The sequence below is a fragment of the Emys orbicularis genome, chromosome 6 (genome assembly GCF_028017835.1).
Source record: "Emys orbicularis isolate rEmyOrb1 chromosome 6, rEmyOrb1.hap1, whole genome shotgun sequence".
In the NCBI taxonomy this organism is placed as follows: domain Eukaryota; kingdom Metazoa; phylum Chordata; order Testudines; family Emydidae; genus Emys; species Emys orbicularis.
In genome coordinates this window covers 105159758-105178562 of record NC_088688.1, presented here as the reverse complement: position 1 = coordinate 105178562, position 18805 = coordinate 105159758, and the positions used below count along the sequence as shown (strand labels likewise).

The window sequence follows — 18805 nt, the reverse complement described above, 5'->3', positions numbered from 1 at the left end:
CTGCCCCATCCAACCACCCCTTCTCTCTCTCCCCTGACTGCCCCTGGAATCCCTGCCCCTGACTGCCTCCCACCGCCCCATCCAACCCCTGCTCCTTCCTGACTGCCCTCCGGGACCCTTGCCCCCATTCAATTCCCTGTTCCCTGCCCTCTGACCACCCCGACCCCTATCCACCCCCACCACCACCCTGAACTCCCCTGCCCTCTATCCAACACCCCCTCCCTGCTCCCTGCCCCCTGACCGCGCTGCCTGGAGGTGGTACTGAAGTTCATTGGTAAAGCTGTGTTTTGAAGTTTACACAGTGCTTTCCCAAACCATGCCTTGATCTAGTTCCTCATTTTACACACATTTTAGAACTGGTAAAGCTCCGGCAGCTCTCTTCCCTCCCCGCCCCGCCCCGCCCCTGCTCACCTGCATGAAGCCACTGCTTGCTTCTCAGCCCTCCCGCGCAAACAGCTAATTCGCAGGAAGCGGGCGGGGGGGGGGAGGAGAAGCGGGGTGGAGCGTTCAGGGGAGGAGGCGGAGCAGAGGTGAGCTGGGGCTGGGGGCGGGGCAGAGAGCTGCAGGAGCTTTACCAGTTGTTAAATTTAAAAGCCCTTTTAGAACCAGTTGTCCCACGCGGGACAACCGGTTCTAAAAGGGCTTCCAAATTTAACAACCGGTTCCTGCGAACCGGCTCCAGCTCACCGCTGTTTTAACTGTGAACTACTGCTCTGCAGGCCATACTTTTTGAGAAACAGAATTCCAGCTTGTTCCATCAACAAAGCTTTTGTATCATTGGACATCGGAGTAAACTATTAACTACTTATTTCTTTTAAATGCAGGTCTCCATTTTCATTAATGGCCATTCTGGTCAGAGCTGGAATTAATGTAGTAATCTAAGAGACAAAAGGCAATTAACAAATATGCTAGTTCACTAGGTCTCCTCTTTTTCTTTCTCGGATACATTCCTGATGGCAATGTTGGGGCTTTGCTTTTTTTAATGTCATATAATCTTTCTAGGTTTGTGGAGACCAAAACCAAGGAGCTATTTTTCTGCGTGAATTTACATTGATTCGGAGAGAGAGCCTCCATGACGATTTCTTGTCTGACTTGCTGAATAACCATAAAACTGAAGATCCGGTAGGACTCTCCTTTTTAAAATATTTGTTTTATTAATACTTCATACTGAAATGAACATTTTCTGGGCTGTGAAATTTTGCATCCGGTCCTTTGCTCTGTTGTCCCTTTATGGAAAGGTTCAGGCCTTAGATGTTATGAAGAAAACAACAAATATGACCAGAATAGAAATGCAATTAGAATAGTGACAGGCTTGGGTGGAAAATTTCTGGTGCATGATATACCTGCTGTACATTTAGGGACAATTTTTTCAAAGAAGCCATAATTTAGTCCCTAAAATTATGGTAGCAATATTCTTCCTCTGAGATTTTGGGTGTCTAGGTTTCTGCCTTAATTTCATTTGCGCACGCAAGGCGGTTTGCACAATTTTTTTTGTGATCCACAAAAAGCTTTGTTGTGGAAAATAACACTTGCTGTTTCAGCATCTCTATTTGAAAATATCATCCTGAAAACTACTTCAGCATTGAAGTTCATTTTGAAGGAACAATAGACAAAACAAATGATGTTTTGCGAAGAGTCAGTAGATGGAATGGCACTAAAAAGGAAGAGAGAAGAATGGATTTAGAAAAGAAAGTTTTCTTGTTATCCAAAGTCTGATGGATTCTGTTTCCACTACCTCTTTTGTGTGTGTCAGTGCAAGATTCTGGTTTAGAAGTGTGAGGGATTTCAAACTGAATAGTTAGCAGTTTGTTCTCTGATACTTTTAAGTTAAAACATTTACAAAGCAAAACAGTTCTGAGTGATATGTTGAATTGTGCTTTAATTTGAAACGAAACAAATCAGATGATTTTATCATGACAGTAATTTGCCGACCTAAACCTTTCAAAGGCGGTCGTCTTGTTTTCTAATACATTGTGGTTAAACTGGAATAGTGGCAAATCAGCAGCTGATATATTCCTGGATTGTTGATGTGTCTTAGAGGTTATAGCCCAGAATAATGATCCTGTGGGGGTGAAGGAATAGAACAAGAAGCTGAAAAGAAGATTCAGCATGGAATAATCATGTGTTGGAGCGATGATGTTTACTGCATACTATATCTTCTTATCTAGTAGTCTAGGAAAGCAATGCCTCAAGTTACCTTTTCTAGGCCATGAAAGACTAGCCAATTACCGTTTGTGAGAACAAAATTGTACTGGGTCGTTGGAGGGATGACTTTTAATAAATCTTGTTGCTTAGGTTAAAGAACCCAGTTAACAAAGGGAATACAAAACATTAAACAATCCACTGTGTTTGTGCTAATCCATCTGCTTTCTGACAAACTGTCCTTGGCGTTTTACAATGCCACTAAAAGAGTTCACAGATTGGGCAAAATCAACACTTTGCTTTATCGGTGTTTGTAATTTTATAGGGAGTTCAGAGCAGTATCAAGCAACTGCTTTTCTGCCAGTGCAATAAAGATTCTTTGTAAAGATACTATAATTTCTCCCCTCCTTCCCGCAATGATTAATGATGTGGGGCCTGAATCACTGTGTATTAGAACTATTGAGGCCATGCAGCCTAGTCTAGCAAGCAGCTTTTTTATTACAGTTTTGTCTGTATCACTGACTTGGCCTGTTGTTGTCTTGGAATGTCTTGGTCTTGTGCCTGATTGCAAGTGTATTAGGATATTGTTGACAAGTGAAAGCATTGTGTAAATTACCCAACATTTTCCTCCATCCCACAAAAAACTACATTAAAAGAGCATTATTAAGGTTGCCCAGTCAAGCACTCCAAAGTTAGGAGATGCCAGCTTTAAGGTTGCCTGTGCAACCTTAATTCAGCCCTCTGATGCATATGTATATTGACACCGTCTTTAATGACATAATCACATACTGTTTTTTCCCACAATACCCCTGCCTCTTTCAGTATACAGGATAGCTGGTGCTTAACTAATGAGCAGCTATTCAATATTTTGTTTTCTCCTTGTTCAGTGTGTGGCCTTGTTTACTACACACAATTCAAACCCTGTTCTGAAGACACAATTATTAATATCCTCCTAGGCTTTTGTAAGTTGCTCATTGCTACCAATCTGAGTGCTTCACAGACATTAATGAATTTATCTTCATGATACCCCTGTGAGATGAGAGGGGTATTATCTCCATTTTAAAGATGGGGAGCTGAGGCACAGAGAGATTAAGGTCAAAAGTATCCACTAATTTTGAGTGGATTTTTGAGACACCTTGGACCTAGTATTATATAGCACTTAATATGTTCAAAGCACAGCTCCAGTTGATTCCAGTTGTAGCTGTGAGTGCTCAGCACTTTTGCACATCAGACTCTCTAGGATCTCAAGTCAAGCACTCCAAAAATGAGGAACACGCAATTAGTGACCAGCTGTGGAAAGTTTGATTTTTAAGTGACTTGTTTAGCATCACATAACAACTGCGTGGCAGAGGCAGGGATAGAATCCAGTTCTCCAGGGTAACATTCAACTGCCTTAACCATGAGACCATCCTTTCTCTGACTTTAATATACAGCTTCCTTCACTGCATCCCTTCCAACTTCTGCAACAAATAACAGGGATCCTACAGACAATTACCTTCCTCACTGCACAACCCTTATTCATCATGTGCACTGATTGAGGCAGGGGTCTTGTGGGAAAAAAAAAATCTGTGATCATGTAACTTAAGACTATCATAATGCATACACACAAAGGGGGCTGAATTACGGTTGTATGAGCAGCTTCTCAACAAAATGTTTGTAAGATTTTTTTTTTTTAACATGGGCTAAACATTTTCTCCTAACCTTGTTCTGGGAAACAGCTGTACTGTTTTTGCTGGCATTAAAAAAAAAAAAAAAAAAAAAAAGAATTAGCATGAGCCAGATACCAAGCATTGGAAATTTCAGGCTGGGTGGTTCAAGTTTGACAAAGTTGTTAAGCAACTAGAAAACAAGCTCTTTTAATGGAAAGTGGTGGATTGATCTTAACTATAGAGAGCGCTACCTGCGCCATGTAAAATAAAATGAGACATTCTTTCTGAAAGTGTCTATTGTCTACTCTCTATACAACTTCTAATGACCTATCAGCAAAACACGTAATGAATCCTGATACATTTTTGGAATAAGAAATGCAAGCAGATAATGTTTCAAATAAAAACATTTCTAACAAAAAATGAAGTGACAGTTTAATACAAGGAAAGCTCATCTTGGGTATCTGGTAACACAGAATTTGCCATAGTGGATCAGAGCAATAATTTGTCTACTCTAGTATCTTGCCTCCAACAGAGGCCAATATCTCTGCTTCAGAGGGAACTGTGAAACCCTCCATATATTTATGAAATTATGTATCAGTGAGTGGGGGAGGAGGGAGTTCTCTTCTGATTCCTGCAGAGAATTGGCTTCCTTGCTTTCTACCTTAAAGATTTAGATTTAATTACTCTTCAGTATTTAAGATGGCAAAGCAATACATGTTTAGTGGTCACCTGAATTATCCATTCACTGTATTTAATTTCCTGATCTTCTGAGTTAGTGAAATCAACAAGCTAACTACTAACTGCAAACTGCACTGAGATATTAAAATCACTGCACTTTAGTGTGATAATTTGTTTAGAGTTTTCATGTTATGGGAAAGGAGGCACTAGACACATTCACTATCTAACCTAAGGATTATGCATGTGTTTCTGGCAGCCCAAGAAGTTACTCCAGTTCAGATAGCTGTAGGCTCTAGGGTCCCCTGTCAAGAATCCTTTTGAAGGAGGAGCAGTAGAGAGATGTTAACCAGCAGTTAATTATCTTCTTTACCTGGCACAATTGGCGTAATGACCACAATGTGCTAGGAAAGGAGTGCTGCTCTCTGGGACACACCTCTGGCCATAGGCATGCATATATTTATTAGACAGCCACAGTCAATGATGCCAGTTGCCCCAGTGTGCTGTCTTTCATAAGGGAAATGTGTGTGGCTATATGCTGGATAATCTGGTTTACTTAGCACTGGTACTGTAACTTCCTCATGCAGCCTCTGCCTAAGGACTGAGTGGTGTTTAAGTGTAGTTGTGTTACATGTGAATAACTATTGCAGCCACTGTGGTTGGTGGGTTGTGCAGTCACTGTCTATTAGCAACCATATGGGGACTCTTGAGTGAAGTAGAATATGGAGTTGCCCAAATTTTTACTTCACTGCATATAACACCTGGTATAGTGCAGTACAGCACAGTAATTCCCATCTTTCAACTACAGTATCACACAAACCCCAGTTCCATGAGCTTGTGCACCACTTGCTCAATGGCCTGAGACCTCGAACAAATGCTTCTGTTTTCTTCCTTTTTGCCTATTCTTCTGTGCAGTAAATCTTAGCTTTTTGACATTGTGGCCTTTAACTCTCATTTTGATACTATCGTCAAGAAACAAGCCTGTTGACCTAGTACTGCGAGCATTAACCTCGGGTACTTGACATTTAAAAAAGGCTTCTCTAGCAGGGGAAAGATTTTATATTTTGAGTATTTTCTATTCTGTGCTAAACAAATAATTAAAATTATAATGAATGTAGCAGAGTGATGAATCTCCTATCCCCTGAACAGTTGTTTTTTCTTGAAAAATGAGAAAACAAAGAACTATTAACAAGAGAGATGGGCAGAGGGAAGCCAGGACAGAACTAACTAAGCTAGGACAGTTATTAGTGCACATGCATTTTGAGGCTTTAGCGGTAACCAAATACTAACAGTTTACAGACCTGCTAGGTTTTTTTTTTTATTTTTCAGAAATAGCGTCGTCTTATTTTTCCAAATGCTTTACTGTTTATGTTGCAGCCCGTTGTTAAATGGCGGTAATAACATCTGTGACACGCACACAGGGGAGTTGGTATCAGTACAAGAATTATTTGTAGTAGCAAGCAATGATTTTTAAAACAAAGACAGTTAAAGTTTGAAGTATTCTATGGATATGTCTGATTTCGACACAGTGGAATTACTCCGGGCTTGCAAAGTAGAGTAGAATTAAGTAGAGTAGAATTAACCCCTCTGTGTTCAGTAATTGGATCTTAGCTTAGGTTTTACTCTGGTTTTTATAGTGTTTAGTTTAACCTTATGCATCTGATATATTATTGCTTTTTCATTTCACATGGAGTGGACAATTCTTAGAGTATTTTAAATTTATATATATATATATAAACACACACAGGTGCTTTTGCATTGACTTTGTTTTCTTGATACATTAGTTCCTGATTTCTTAAAAAAAACATTTTACTCTGATTTAAGTGATGTGGAAGGGTAGAGAACACTTACCTACCCTCTAGTTAAGCAGTGTCCGGCCTTTCTAGGCTGAGGTACAAATGCATTGTTTCAAAAAGGTTGAGGTCACAATTGATACTTTCTGGCAGTTTCTCTGCCCTGAGTGGCACAAAGGGAATGGAAACAACCTCTAAATTCTTTGCTAGTGATTCCTTGGTAATGGGGGAGTCCCCAGCAGGTGCAGAGACAGCATAGCTTGCTCCCATGTCTTCTTCCCCAGAGCCCCCGGCTCAGGAGCTGAAGAGGAGTGCATTGGGGAGAGGAGGGAGTGGAGGCATCAGTATCCTACTAACTATCCACTGGTGATATATAGCATTGCTTGGATGCTAGTTAGAGCATCCCCTGGGTGCTAGAACCAGCAGTGTTGCCAACCCAAAGTGTAACATTTTGGCGATTGCCCAGACCAGTAAGGGGTTCTGTCACTACCTGCCTTGTAACAGTATTCCTTAATGCTACATTGCTGTGGCTCAGAGCTCTGACACCAGTAGCCAGCCTACAAGCATAAAGGTTTCATACTGGCTTCCAACGGCCTAGTTTCTCCTTGCAGGGTTACCCCAATAGCCCATCTTGTCCTGAATCCACCCAGATCCATCCCCCGCCCCACCCTGTGGTGTTAACTACCAGACTTTTCCCTTATGGTTGTTCACCCCTGAAGGAGTGAAACCTTCCCCCAGTTATCAATCCACTTGGGATTGCACGCTCCACCTAGTTGGCACAACAGAGACCTGCATAGGGTAAAAATAATCTAAAAGTGTGTTTAATAGAAAAATCACAGATTCAAAGATGAAATAGTAAGACAAAACAAATGCATACAAGTTACATGGAAAAAAGAACACACAGATGTCACCTCAAGCTTTACGCTTCTATATTAGCTAAATTCTCGTCTCTAATACAAGTTACCTGTTGCCTCTGAACAGTTTCCCTGTGTGCCCTCTGTCATAGAGGAGAGCTGGAGTTTCATGGACAGCACCCTGCTTACATGCTGGCCCTGTATTTCTGGGATCACCTTTACTTCAAACCCCTTCCCTTTTAACAAGATGGGCAGATGTTTTTTCTTTCTTTCAGGCTATGATCATTCATGGTTACATGGTGCAAGGAAACTCCCTCCTTCCTGAGTGTTCCAAGACTGGGGTTTCCTTTTTAGTTTCCATTAACTTTAATGGTCCACCCATTGTCTTTCCCAGGTTGTACAAAGCTAGGCGCTTCATGTGAACCACTAGTCTCAGAGGTGTCTCTCCATGCCTGATTGCTTCCCCACATCACTGTGAGGTGATGCTGGAGGAGCACCCTGGTTACAACATGCATACATTCATAGCCCTACCGTGCACACACACCTCCCGATGGCCATCAGATTCAGAACATTATGTGCATTCATAAAAGACTTTACTTGTCATCTATTTATACACAATAACATTGTATACGACTGGCTGATTCAATTGTTTGTTCTGTGGGGATCGGGCCCCCTGTTTTCTCCAGGGGCTGTCTGGACCCTGATTGTCGCACCAAACATTTGAAAACTGTGAGTCAGGCCCACCAAAATCATGAGACTGGCTTAAAAATAAGGAGATTTAACACAGAGTCAGCTGATCTCCTATTCACAGTCTGACAAGGAATCAAGGAATGGACAACAGTTGCTCAGATTGCTCCCAGTTCATGCCATGGCTGCTCCTGGGGCGATAGGGGAAGCAGCAGAGGGCAGTTGGGGAGGTCATACACCCTACCTCCTCTCTTTATCAGTAGGACTGATTCAAGCACTTAATTTCCCTTCCACGGTGAGGCTTAGGGAGCACATTTTCAATTCATAACCAAATATACATTTTCTTAATGAAGTCACCTTCAAGACCCCTCGTGGCTCCAGGGCCACAGGTTGGTCCCAACTGCTGAAAGAGAATCTGAAAATCACTGCACATGAGTGCAACCTGAAAGTGCCATATAATTTAAACAAAATTCTAATTAAAGGAATTCTGTTCTTCCATCTGAGCTTGTTCCTGCGTTCATCATGTAAGAGAACTGATCGTCTGGTGTCCCATAAATCATATTGTTGTTTCCCTGTCAGTACTATGATGTTTTGCATTAAAGTTCAAAGGAGGTGATAAACTGCTCTCCACTTTGACGTCCCACAACTTACTTGGAAAATATGTATAGCATTAAACTTCATGAACGTGAGTTGGACTAGGAGAGTGAGTGTCCCTGTGTCCACACAGTTCTTTGAATATAGGCTGTGCTTCTTTGCGAACAGCCTGTTTAAAGAACCTTCCTTTATAAATGTCTCCAATAAATATTTCTGGGTCTATATTTACTTTATAAAAATGTTACTTGCTTCCTGCAGATTAAATTACTTTTAAATTGCTAAAGCCTTTTGTTATCTTAATGGTTTATCTGCTTTAAAAAGGCAAAGTTTTTAAAATATGTTTAGGGATCTGTGAATCTTCAAAAACTTAGACAGAGAATTGGCATTTCCCATGTGTCTCAATTCCAGCCCTTCTAGATGTACTCAGACTTTAAAGGTTCTTATTGTTTTCTGGTCCATTTCCCCTGATCTGCTCTTAACAATGACATTTTTTCTATGTCTCTTTAAAAATGGGAGCATGACCCTTTTAACGTTTGGGACCCATTACTGTGGATATATATTTTTTTCTTTGTTAGAAAGCCAGTCAAGATACCACTGCTGAACGAAAATTGCACTCCAAAGCTTGGACTCTAAGTCCCGCAGCTGCCAAAATTGCCAAAACGGTATCTAGTGTGGGAGTTGACATAGGAGAAAAAGGAGGGTATCTTGAAAAAGACAATGTTATTAGCCTTCTCCACGTTAGAAAAACTACCCTTTACTGACATTAGTGCTCTGAGCATGATTTAACTACCACTTGTGAAATGATCTAGAACACAGTTTGTCCTGGTCTACACTTATAGTTAATCAGTGTTCAAACAGATTCATAACATCTCTCACTGACACCTGTTCTCAGCAATGGATAATTTCCTTAATGTAGACACAGCAAGTGTGTGTATGTGTGGGGTAGCTTTTCTGTTTGCTGTATAAAATTACTGTGGGCCCCTTTCCATCACACTACTGCCTTTGCTGCTGTGTCCCTCTCTCTAAGCACTGCTTCCCCTCTCCTACTGCCTTTTTGTTAGTCTGTCTTCTAGTATTTGCAACTCCTGTCAATTTGATATCCTCAGCAAATGGTTGTTAAAATGGTATTTGTGAAAATTGCTGATTAAGCTAAATTGGGAAGAGACTATAAGAAGTCACCAGGATATGAAGGTATTCACCCAAGATATCTGAAGGAACTCAAGTATGAAATTGCAGAACTGCTAACTGCGATATGTGACCTATTGCTTAAATCAGTCCCTGTACCAGAAGACTGGAGGATAGCTACTGTAACACTGATGTTTAAAAAGGCTCCACTGGTGATCCTGTGGCACTTGTGAGCCAATAAGCCTAACTTCAGTATCAGGCAAACTGGCTGCAACTAGGTAATGAACAGAATTAGCATACACACAGAGGAACATGTTTTGTTGGGAAAGAGTAAACAAGGCTTTTGTGGTAAGGCATGATTTCCCTTTAATCTATTAAAATTCTTTGAGGGTGTCAAAAAAAAACCTGTGGACAAGGATGATTCAGTTGATATAGTGTACTTAGACTTTTTGAAAGCCTTTGACAAGGTCCCTCACCAAAGGCTCTTAAACAAAGTAGGCAGTCATGGGATAAGAGGGAGGGTCCTCTCAAGGATCAGTAACTGGCTAAAAGTTAGTGAACAAGGGGTCACTTTTCACAATGGAGAGAGATAAATAGCGGGGTCCAGGGATCTGTACTGGGACCAGTGCTGTTCAACATATTCATAAATGATCTGGAAAAAAGTGGTAAACAGTGAGGTGGCAAAATTTGCAGAGGACAGAAGGCTGCTCAAGATAATTAAGTCCAAAACGGGCACTGAACAGTTACAAAGGGATCTCACAAAACTGGGTAACTGGGCAGGAAAATGGCACATAAAATTCAGTGTGGATAAATGCAAAGTAATGCACAATGGAAAACATAATCAAACTATGTATACAAAATGATGGGGTCTAAATTACCCGTTAAAGAGATCTTGGAGTCACTGTGGATAGAGGAAACATTCACAATGGAAGCAAGTGAAAACATCTGCTCAATGTGCAGTGGCAGTCAAAAAAGCTAACAATGTTAGGAACCATTAGGAAAAGGATAGATAAGACAGAAAATATCATAAATGCCACTATATAAATCCATGGTACACCTAGACCTTGAATACTGCATGCAGATCTGGTCGCCCCATGTCAAAAAATGCATTTTGGAATTGGAAAAGATACAGAAAAGGGCAACAAAAATGATTAAGGGTATGGAACAGCTTCCATATGAGGAGAGATTAAAAAGACTGAGACTGTTCAGCTTGGAAGAGAGACAACTAAGGGGGGGATATGATAGAGGTCTATAAAATCATTAATTGTGTGGAGAAAGTGAATAAGAATGTGTGACTCACCCCTTCATATAACACAAGAACTAGGGGTCACCCAATGAAATTAATAGGTTGTAGATATAAAATAAACATAATCAAGTATTTCACACAACACAGTCAACCTGTAGAACTCATTGCCAGGGGGTGTTGTGAAGGCCAGAAGTATAACTGGATTTAAAAAAAGAATTGGCTGAGTTCATGGAGGGTAAGTCCATCAATGGCTATTAGCCAAGATGATCAGGATGCAACCCCATGTTTTAGGTATCCCTAAGCCTCTAACTGCCAGAAGCTGGGGCTGGATGACAGGGCATGGATCAATCAATAATTGCCATGAAGTAATATTCATTCCCTTTGAAGTATGACACCTGTCACTGGGCTAGATGGACCATTGGTCTGACCCAGTATGACTGTTATGATATGTAGATGCAAATACCAGTAAGGACAGACAAATAATACAAAAAGACTCTGAATAGTGTTGGATGATAAAGTGGTAAGAACACTGACTTGTGGCTATGCTACATCTTCCTTTGTTGCTACCACTACTGGAGCTGTTCTGGTGGTGAATTACAAATTCTGTTTTTTCTGGAGTAGATGAAAACCTGCATATAGACAGTTAAAAGTTTTCAGCAGGTAGTATGGTGTAACAAATTGCTAATTCAAATGTTTTGGTGATCAGTTTTCCCTTTTGTGGGACTTAGTATTAATCCAGAGTAACAGGAAAACTTTTTGCCTGCTTGGTTAGGACAGTGGGTTTTTTTGGTGGTTTTTTAAAAAAATGTTTTCCCTTCCTTCATGGGCATTAACAGATATAAAACCAATTGCAGTACTTTCAGAGCCCACAAATTTGCATTTCTTTATGCCCTCTTATTTCTGGGTTACAGTCAGCATACAACTTTGTTGCTTTTCTTCGAAGGCTTGATCGTCTTTAAAGCAGATAGCAGGTATATGTCATGTCTACAATGTGAATTTCAGAACTCTGAAGTTTCATAGGAACATAGTGGAATCTCCTTTAATCAAACTGCCTACAGCTAAGCTGTCTAGAAATGAGTAGAGGAGCAGATCACAATTTCCTCCTGCACTTCATCTATTATTCAAATTAACCCAGTGAATGTGTTTCTAGAATTCTTAATTCAATGGATTTCTTGTGAGCAGCATGATACTGTAATATATGAAATTTGATCTGTATTGGTGGTGGTGTTCATACATGTAAGCCTAGATTCTCTTCTGCATTAGGGCAGCCTTGTGCCGCTCTGCTGGCACAAAACTGGTTTAATTGGTCATCCACCACTAATATAGCAGCCCCTATGCTGCCCTCCACCCTGTGGCTGGCATGAGGTGTGACCAGAGGACCTTATTCCCTGGTGATCACCAGCTGCCATTGTAGCCAACTGGAAATGTTGCCTGCCAGTGCCAACCTTCAGGTTGCTATAACTTGGCCTGGGGGATGGAGCAGCCTCAGAGGAGTTGAAAGTCGCCTTTGCAAAATGCTTCGCTCCATCATCCCAATTGCACCAAGCGCTCCTCTGTCTAAATTTAATGTTGGAGCCAAAGACTGTAAGGTCTTTGGGGGCAGTGACAGTCTCTTGCTATTCGTATATAAAGTGCCCAGTGCAACCTTGATCCTCACAAGAGCCTCTGAGCACTGTAAAGCAAATAAATATTTGTTCCTATTCCCTGTTTGCATGAGCATAAGACTTTTATAGCCAGTAAGGAGGCCTGAGAAGCCACTGGTGCTTTTAGACTCAGGGAGAGATAGCAGTTGCAAAGGATTAGGGAATATTAGAAATGTTTAAACCTCTTCCTTTCTGGATCACACAGAGCCTTGTGAAGGCATCATTCCTAGAAAAAATTGTAGTACTGTAAAATTTATTGCCAGGGTTCAGAGTTTAAATTTAGTTTTCTCTTGTAACATTCACACAAAGTAATTGTGCATGCCTGTGTATTTCCTAGCTGTCAAGTGTGCTGTCATATCCTGGTCTGGCTCATTTAATTGCCATTGATCCAGGAAGCTAATGAGGGGGTATTGGGAACCCAGCCCTGCTGTGTTAAGCAGGATACCATCATTTTCAGTGCCGGCAAATTCTCTATGAAAGCAGAGAGGACATTGTATTGCACTGGGAGTCAGGAGACCTCCGGTGTAACTTTAGTCCAGTCATTTTGCCTCTCTGTGCCTCTTTCTCCTCCCATCCTTTGTCTTGTCTATTTAGACTATAAACTCTCTGGGGCAGGGATTGACTCAAATTATTGTGTGTGCAGGGCCTAGTAAAATGGGGTCCTGAACTCAGGGCTACCATAATTCAAGTAGTTAATGAAACACTTCACACAAACATTCATGTGAGCAAAACTCAGTCCTTTAAATGTTCCCATAAAGAAATGTAAAACAGAGTGCAAGTGTGGCAAATCCATGATTAAAATCAAGTGGATGCTTGCAGAACATTTAGGTGGTATTTGCCCAGCTTCCATTATGCACATTTAAAAAGTAATTGATGAGAAAGCAATGCATGAATGGAGTTGAGATAAAATGCTCATCTCCATTTTAAATACAGTGTTGCTGCTGCAGTACAGTCAAACATAACAATGTGGCTTTAATAATGAGTTGCTACATGCCGTAATTGTTAAATCATAATGTATTTAATCAAATGCCATTTAATTAACATTCCATAATTCTTATTAAATCCTTATCCGAGGATTGCATTAATGTAAGCCCCAGAATTTTATTTTTAGAAGCTTTTCTCTACTTTTCTTTTTGGGCAGCTAGCAATCTTGCTTGCAGATCAGTGAGACAGATGCATATCCATATATCTTGGCTCTGCTCCATCAATCCTTATCGTGAGATGTTTGTAAGATTCTGATTATTCCAGATTCAGATTTTCAGGAAAAGCAAACAGTAAGATCTTCTTGATACAGTCTGAACTTGGGGTCTGAGAAGAATTTTCCTAAGAGATCTAATACAAATAAACTTTCTAGTTAAGAAGTGCCAATTCATTGTAGTTTTATTTCTATTGTGTAGAGGCTATAGTTAGTGAACTTGAAAACAAGAACCATTTAGATTTTTGCATTTTCTTTCAGGCAATCCTTTGCACACCCCTCTTTCCTGCTGAGGAATTCTTGTGATTCTGATCCAACGGGATAGTAGTTGTTGTTCAGCATGATCTAAAAGATTTGAATAGAAAATTGTATTCTGTTCTCTCTAGGGTTTTCATATTGCACTTATCACTATAGTATCTGAATCCTTCCAGTACTGCATTAAGGTATGTGACTAACAGCTGTCACCTGTTTTGTTCTTTCATCCATGGGGAGAAGTGTGTGCAGTGGAGTGTCTGTTTTTGGTAGGGTTTGGGCTTTTTAAAAAATATACATGTTGCTACGTATTTGTTAGAGAAGGCCAGGTCAAAGAAATGCACCTTGGACTTGGAGTGGAAGGTGCTGAGGTTTTTGATGGCCCACAGGTCTTGAGGGAGCTCTAGCCACAGCCTTGGATTGGCCACCGAGAAAATTGTCTTTCTCACAGATAAGCTTTACCTTTATTGTAGGGAGTTCAGTTGTGCCACAGAGGAGTGTAGCTGTTGACTCTGGTCTTCATCCCAGAGCCTTAGATGGTCTTTTAGATATCCTGGACCCAGGCCATGAAGTGCTTTGAAAATAAGGACCAGGACTTTGAATTTGATTAGAAATTCTATGTGAAGCCAGTGTAGAGAGCGGAGGACTGGTTTGATGTTCGCAATAACCTGTGTTGCTGAGAAGCTGCATTAGTGTGTTCTGTCCTAGTTGGCGTTTCCTAAGTGCTGAAGTCTTCATGCATGGGTATATCACAGTGCGGTACTCCAGCCATCATTGTAAAGCATTAATGGGAATGTTGGGAATCATTAATGTTCAGAATGTTGGGAATCATTAAGAAAGGGATAGAAAATTATCATATTGCCTCTATATAAATCCATGGAATGCCCACATCTTGAATACTGCATGCAGCTGTGGTTGCCCCATCTCAAAAAAGATACATTGGACTTGGAAAAGGTTCAGAAAAGGGCAACAAAAATGATTAGGGGTATGGAATGGCTGCCATACGAGGAGAGATTAATAAGACTTGGACTTTTCAGCTTGGAAAAGAGACGACTAAGGGGGATATGCTAGAGGTCTATAAAATCATGACTGGTGTGGAGAAAGTAAATAAGGACGTGTTATTTACTCCTCATAACACAAGAACTAGTAAAGAAGAAATTAAATTAATAGGCAGCAGGTTTAAAACAAACAAAAAGGAAGTATTTTTTCACAGCGCACAGTCAACCTGTGGAACTCCTTGCCAGAGGATGTTGTGAATGCCAAGACTATAACAGGGTTCCAAAGAGAACTATATAAATTCATGGAGAATATGTCCATCAATGGCTATTGGCAGGGATGGTGTCCCTAGCCTCTGTTTGCCAGAAGCTGGAAATGGGCAACAGGGGATGGATCACTTACATTGGAATTTTCAAAGGAGTTAGGTACCCAACTCCTTTAAGCGCTACTGGAATTTTTGGCCTTCTCTTTTTATCCTGAAGGGTATTTCCCTTTTTCCTCCTACAGAGAAGGAATAATTTTTTTATCGCAGGATGTACGCCTGGCTTAACATGAGTAATGGGTGAGGCCTCATTTCTTGGGAGACAGTATTAGGGAGGTAAATGGATCAGCAGGCTGTAAACAGAATGTCTGTACTAGTTAAGATAAGGGGGACCACCCAGGGAACCATTTACAATAAACAAGTTGATAATGGATAAGGTAAGCCTGGAACATAAGATGAGGTAAAGTTAGTCGTGCATGTACAGTGCGTGCTATATGAGGATTGGTTCTACAAAGCAACCAAGTGTGATGCAATGTATATGTAGTGTAATATGTAAATAAATAAAGGAAGCGGCTTGCTATGTAACATTGAATGTATGGTAAGCCCCATATCCACCTCTATGCTTGAGTCTGATTAACTCAGCATAGCTTTGCAAATAAGGAACCTGAGTGACGAGACTGGAGTTGCGAACTGAGTTCCTGGGGAACCAAATGTCCCAACACAGGACAGTTAGTTAGGGATTATATTTCAAGGTCTGTTACTGATCTGGTGTGTGACCACAGGCAAATGACTTCTTGCTGCCCTTGTTTCCCCATTTGTAAAATGGGAAGAGAAGTAAAATAGCTTATAGGGATTTTGTAAAAAAGTTTATTAGTGTTTGTAATGTATTTTGAGATCCTCAGATGGAAGGCATTATAAAAGTGCAAAGTATTAATATTTCAAATGTATTAGGAAAAGTGTGTAGAATTTTGAAAAAATCCCAAAGATTAAAGACTGATTTAGTAATAAAGCTGGGTGGGATGTAGTAAAGTTATTCCCGCTGTGTTTGGAACATGCCCAAAAGAGTTTTTTCCAGCTTACAGAGAGTAGGAAACCTGAGTAATATATTAAAGGAGCAGCTGTATGAAAGAGTTTCAATTTTTTTTATTCCCACAGAAAATGCAGACCATGCTACCACTGTGTCTGAGTTGACTGGTTTCTCAAATGCAGGTTATTAATATGTAAAATATGGCTGTCTGTGTGTATTGTAAGGGTGGGTGAATTTGTTTTGATCAGTTATAAACCCATTTTCCTCTCATGGGCTCAAAAGTCTTGCCCCAAATCAAACAGGGTTGTGATCTGTTTAGGTGAGATTGTGTGGGAAGAGAAATCCTAATGAGAAACAAACCCTGCAAATAAGACAGCTACTTGTTATACTTTTGAATGGGCTGGCTACTATCCCTAACCCAAAGCACAAGTAATGGAACCTAAATAGCAATGGTAGGGGCTAAAAATCACAGCAGACTTTTCTATCCACATGGGGATGTTGTAATTCAGACCTTAGCACTAGTTTAATGAGGATTTTTATGAATGTACACACACACATGCACACACAGAGATAATATATGAAAGATGGTCCTGAGCCACAAAATGGGAATCTGGAGCCATGTTTTCCCTGTTTGTGCCAATTCTGTGGTTCTGGTGCATGCCTTTTTAATAGTTATATCTTAGCATGTTTTAGAATAATAAATTTGTTCCTGACTCTCAGATATACAGAAACCAGTTACCATTCCAAGGCTCTTTACTGGGCTCAGCTTGGATGGTGAGGGACATTTCTTCTCATTAGCAAGGAACACATAGCACTGAGGGAAATGTACCATTGCTTTTAATTATAGGAGCTTGTGCAGATATCTAAAGCACGTGTTCTCAGTGTCAAAGATAATATGATGTTGTAACAAGTCTCACCCCCACAGATAATTCCATCTGGAGCTGTGAGGTTCTGGTTTTCTGTTGAAATGGATGGGATCATTAATAACAAAAACAAACAAAACAAGTCTGAAAAAGATAAAAAGTTTGTCGTCCTTGTGGTGGGCAAACTATAGGCACGTGAGTCCCAGGAATGGCTCTGGTGCGGACTGGAAAGCCCATTCTCAGAAAACCAGCAATTATTTCAGGAACGTTTCTTATGCCCATCACCTTTGGGTAAATCACAGTCCTGATTGCCTCACAAACCTCTGCCACAACAATCCCAGCAGTTGATTTGCCAACTCCAAACTGGCTAGCCATGGACTTGTAGCAGCCTGGGATGGCCAGTTTCCAGATGTTTAAAGCAACCTGCTTCTGGACCAGCATGGCTGCCCACATGTGCAGGAATGTCTGCTTCTTCATGAGAAAGTTCTGGACCCACTGCTGGTCATACCAGGCCCGCATGAATATGTAATCCCACCAGTCTGTGCTTGTGACCCTGCTTCAGAAGCACCAGTCTACACAGAGGGAATCTGTAGGTAAAGCAATAACAGGCATGATCAGCATCAGCTTATTCACAGCTGGCATGTCAGCACCCTCCTCCTTTGACAGTTCAAAAATGTCCACCAGTATCTTGAAGATGCTCCACCTATGTCTTGAAATAGGACTGACACCATTAGGTAGAGATTTTCTTTCCCCAGGGTGGGATCCATATTGACTCTAGCTGCAGGGAGTGTTCAGACACAAAATAGCTCAGCTGGATATGTCTGTGGGCTATAAAACCACACAAAACAATTCTGGTCAACTCTCGCAGAACAGACAGACAAGTTCTTCCACAACCCATGATGAAAAAAGCCCCAGAGCAGCTTCAGCTGGCACTTGCAACCTGGAGACAGTACACTCCCACCGAAGCTGAAGTCCTGACTTGGGTCTGCGTACTGCAGTATGGCCGCACCTGCATGGTTGTGAACTCTGGGTTTCCACTGCTGTGCAGATCATAAAATATCAGGGTTGGAAGGGACCTCAGGAGGTCATCTAGTCCAACCCCCCGCTCAAAGCAGGACCAATCCCCAACTAAATCATCCCACCCAGGGCTTTGTCAAGCCTGACCTTAAAAACCTCGAATGAAGGAGATTCCACCACCTCCCTAGGTAATCCATTCCAGTGCTTCACCACCCTCCTAGTGAAAACTTTTTTCCTAATATCCAAACTAAACCTCCCCCACTGCAACTTGAGACCATTACTCCTTGTTCTGTCATCTGGTACCACTGAGAACAATCTAGATCCATCCTCTTTGGAACCCCCATTCAGGTAGTTGAAAGCAGCTATCAAATCCCCCCTCATTCTTCTCTTCTGCAAACAAAACAATCCCAGTTCCCTCAGCCTCTCCTCATAAGTCATGTGCTCCATCCCCCCAATCATTTTTGTTGCCCTCCGCTGGACTCTTTCCAATTGGTCCATGTCCTTCTTGTAGTGTAGGGCCCAAAACATGACACAATACTCCAGATGAGGCCTCACCAATGTCGAATAGAGGGGAATGATCACGTCCCTCGATCTGCTGGCAATGCCCCTACTTATACAGCCCAAAATGCCGCTAGCCTTCTTGGCAACAAGGGCACACTGTTGACTCATATCCAGCTTCTCGTCCACTGTAATCCCTAGGTCCTTTTCTGCAGAACTGCTGCCTAGCCATTCAGTCTGTAGCAGTGGATGGGATTCTTCTGTCCTAAGTGCCGGACTCTGCACTT

General features: G+C 41.2%; 1 protein-coding gene across 2 annotated transcripts in view; it reads left to right on the top strand.

Moving 5' to 3' along the window:
* Positions 1-18805, top strand: part of ADAMTSL1 (ADAMTS like 1) — a 688426-nt gene that overhangs the window by 181447 nt on the left and 488174 nt on the right. For both annotated transcript variants that reach the window (XM_065406494.1, XM_065406493.1), the window contains exon 2: positions 1003-1122. In XM_065406494.1, the coding sequence (XP_065262566.1) occupies positions 1003-1122 (120 nt within the window). The remainder of the gene's footprint in view (positions 1-1002; positions 1123-18805) is intronic.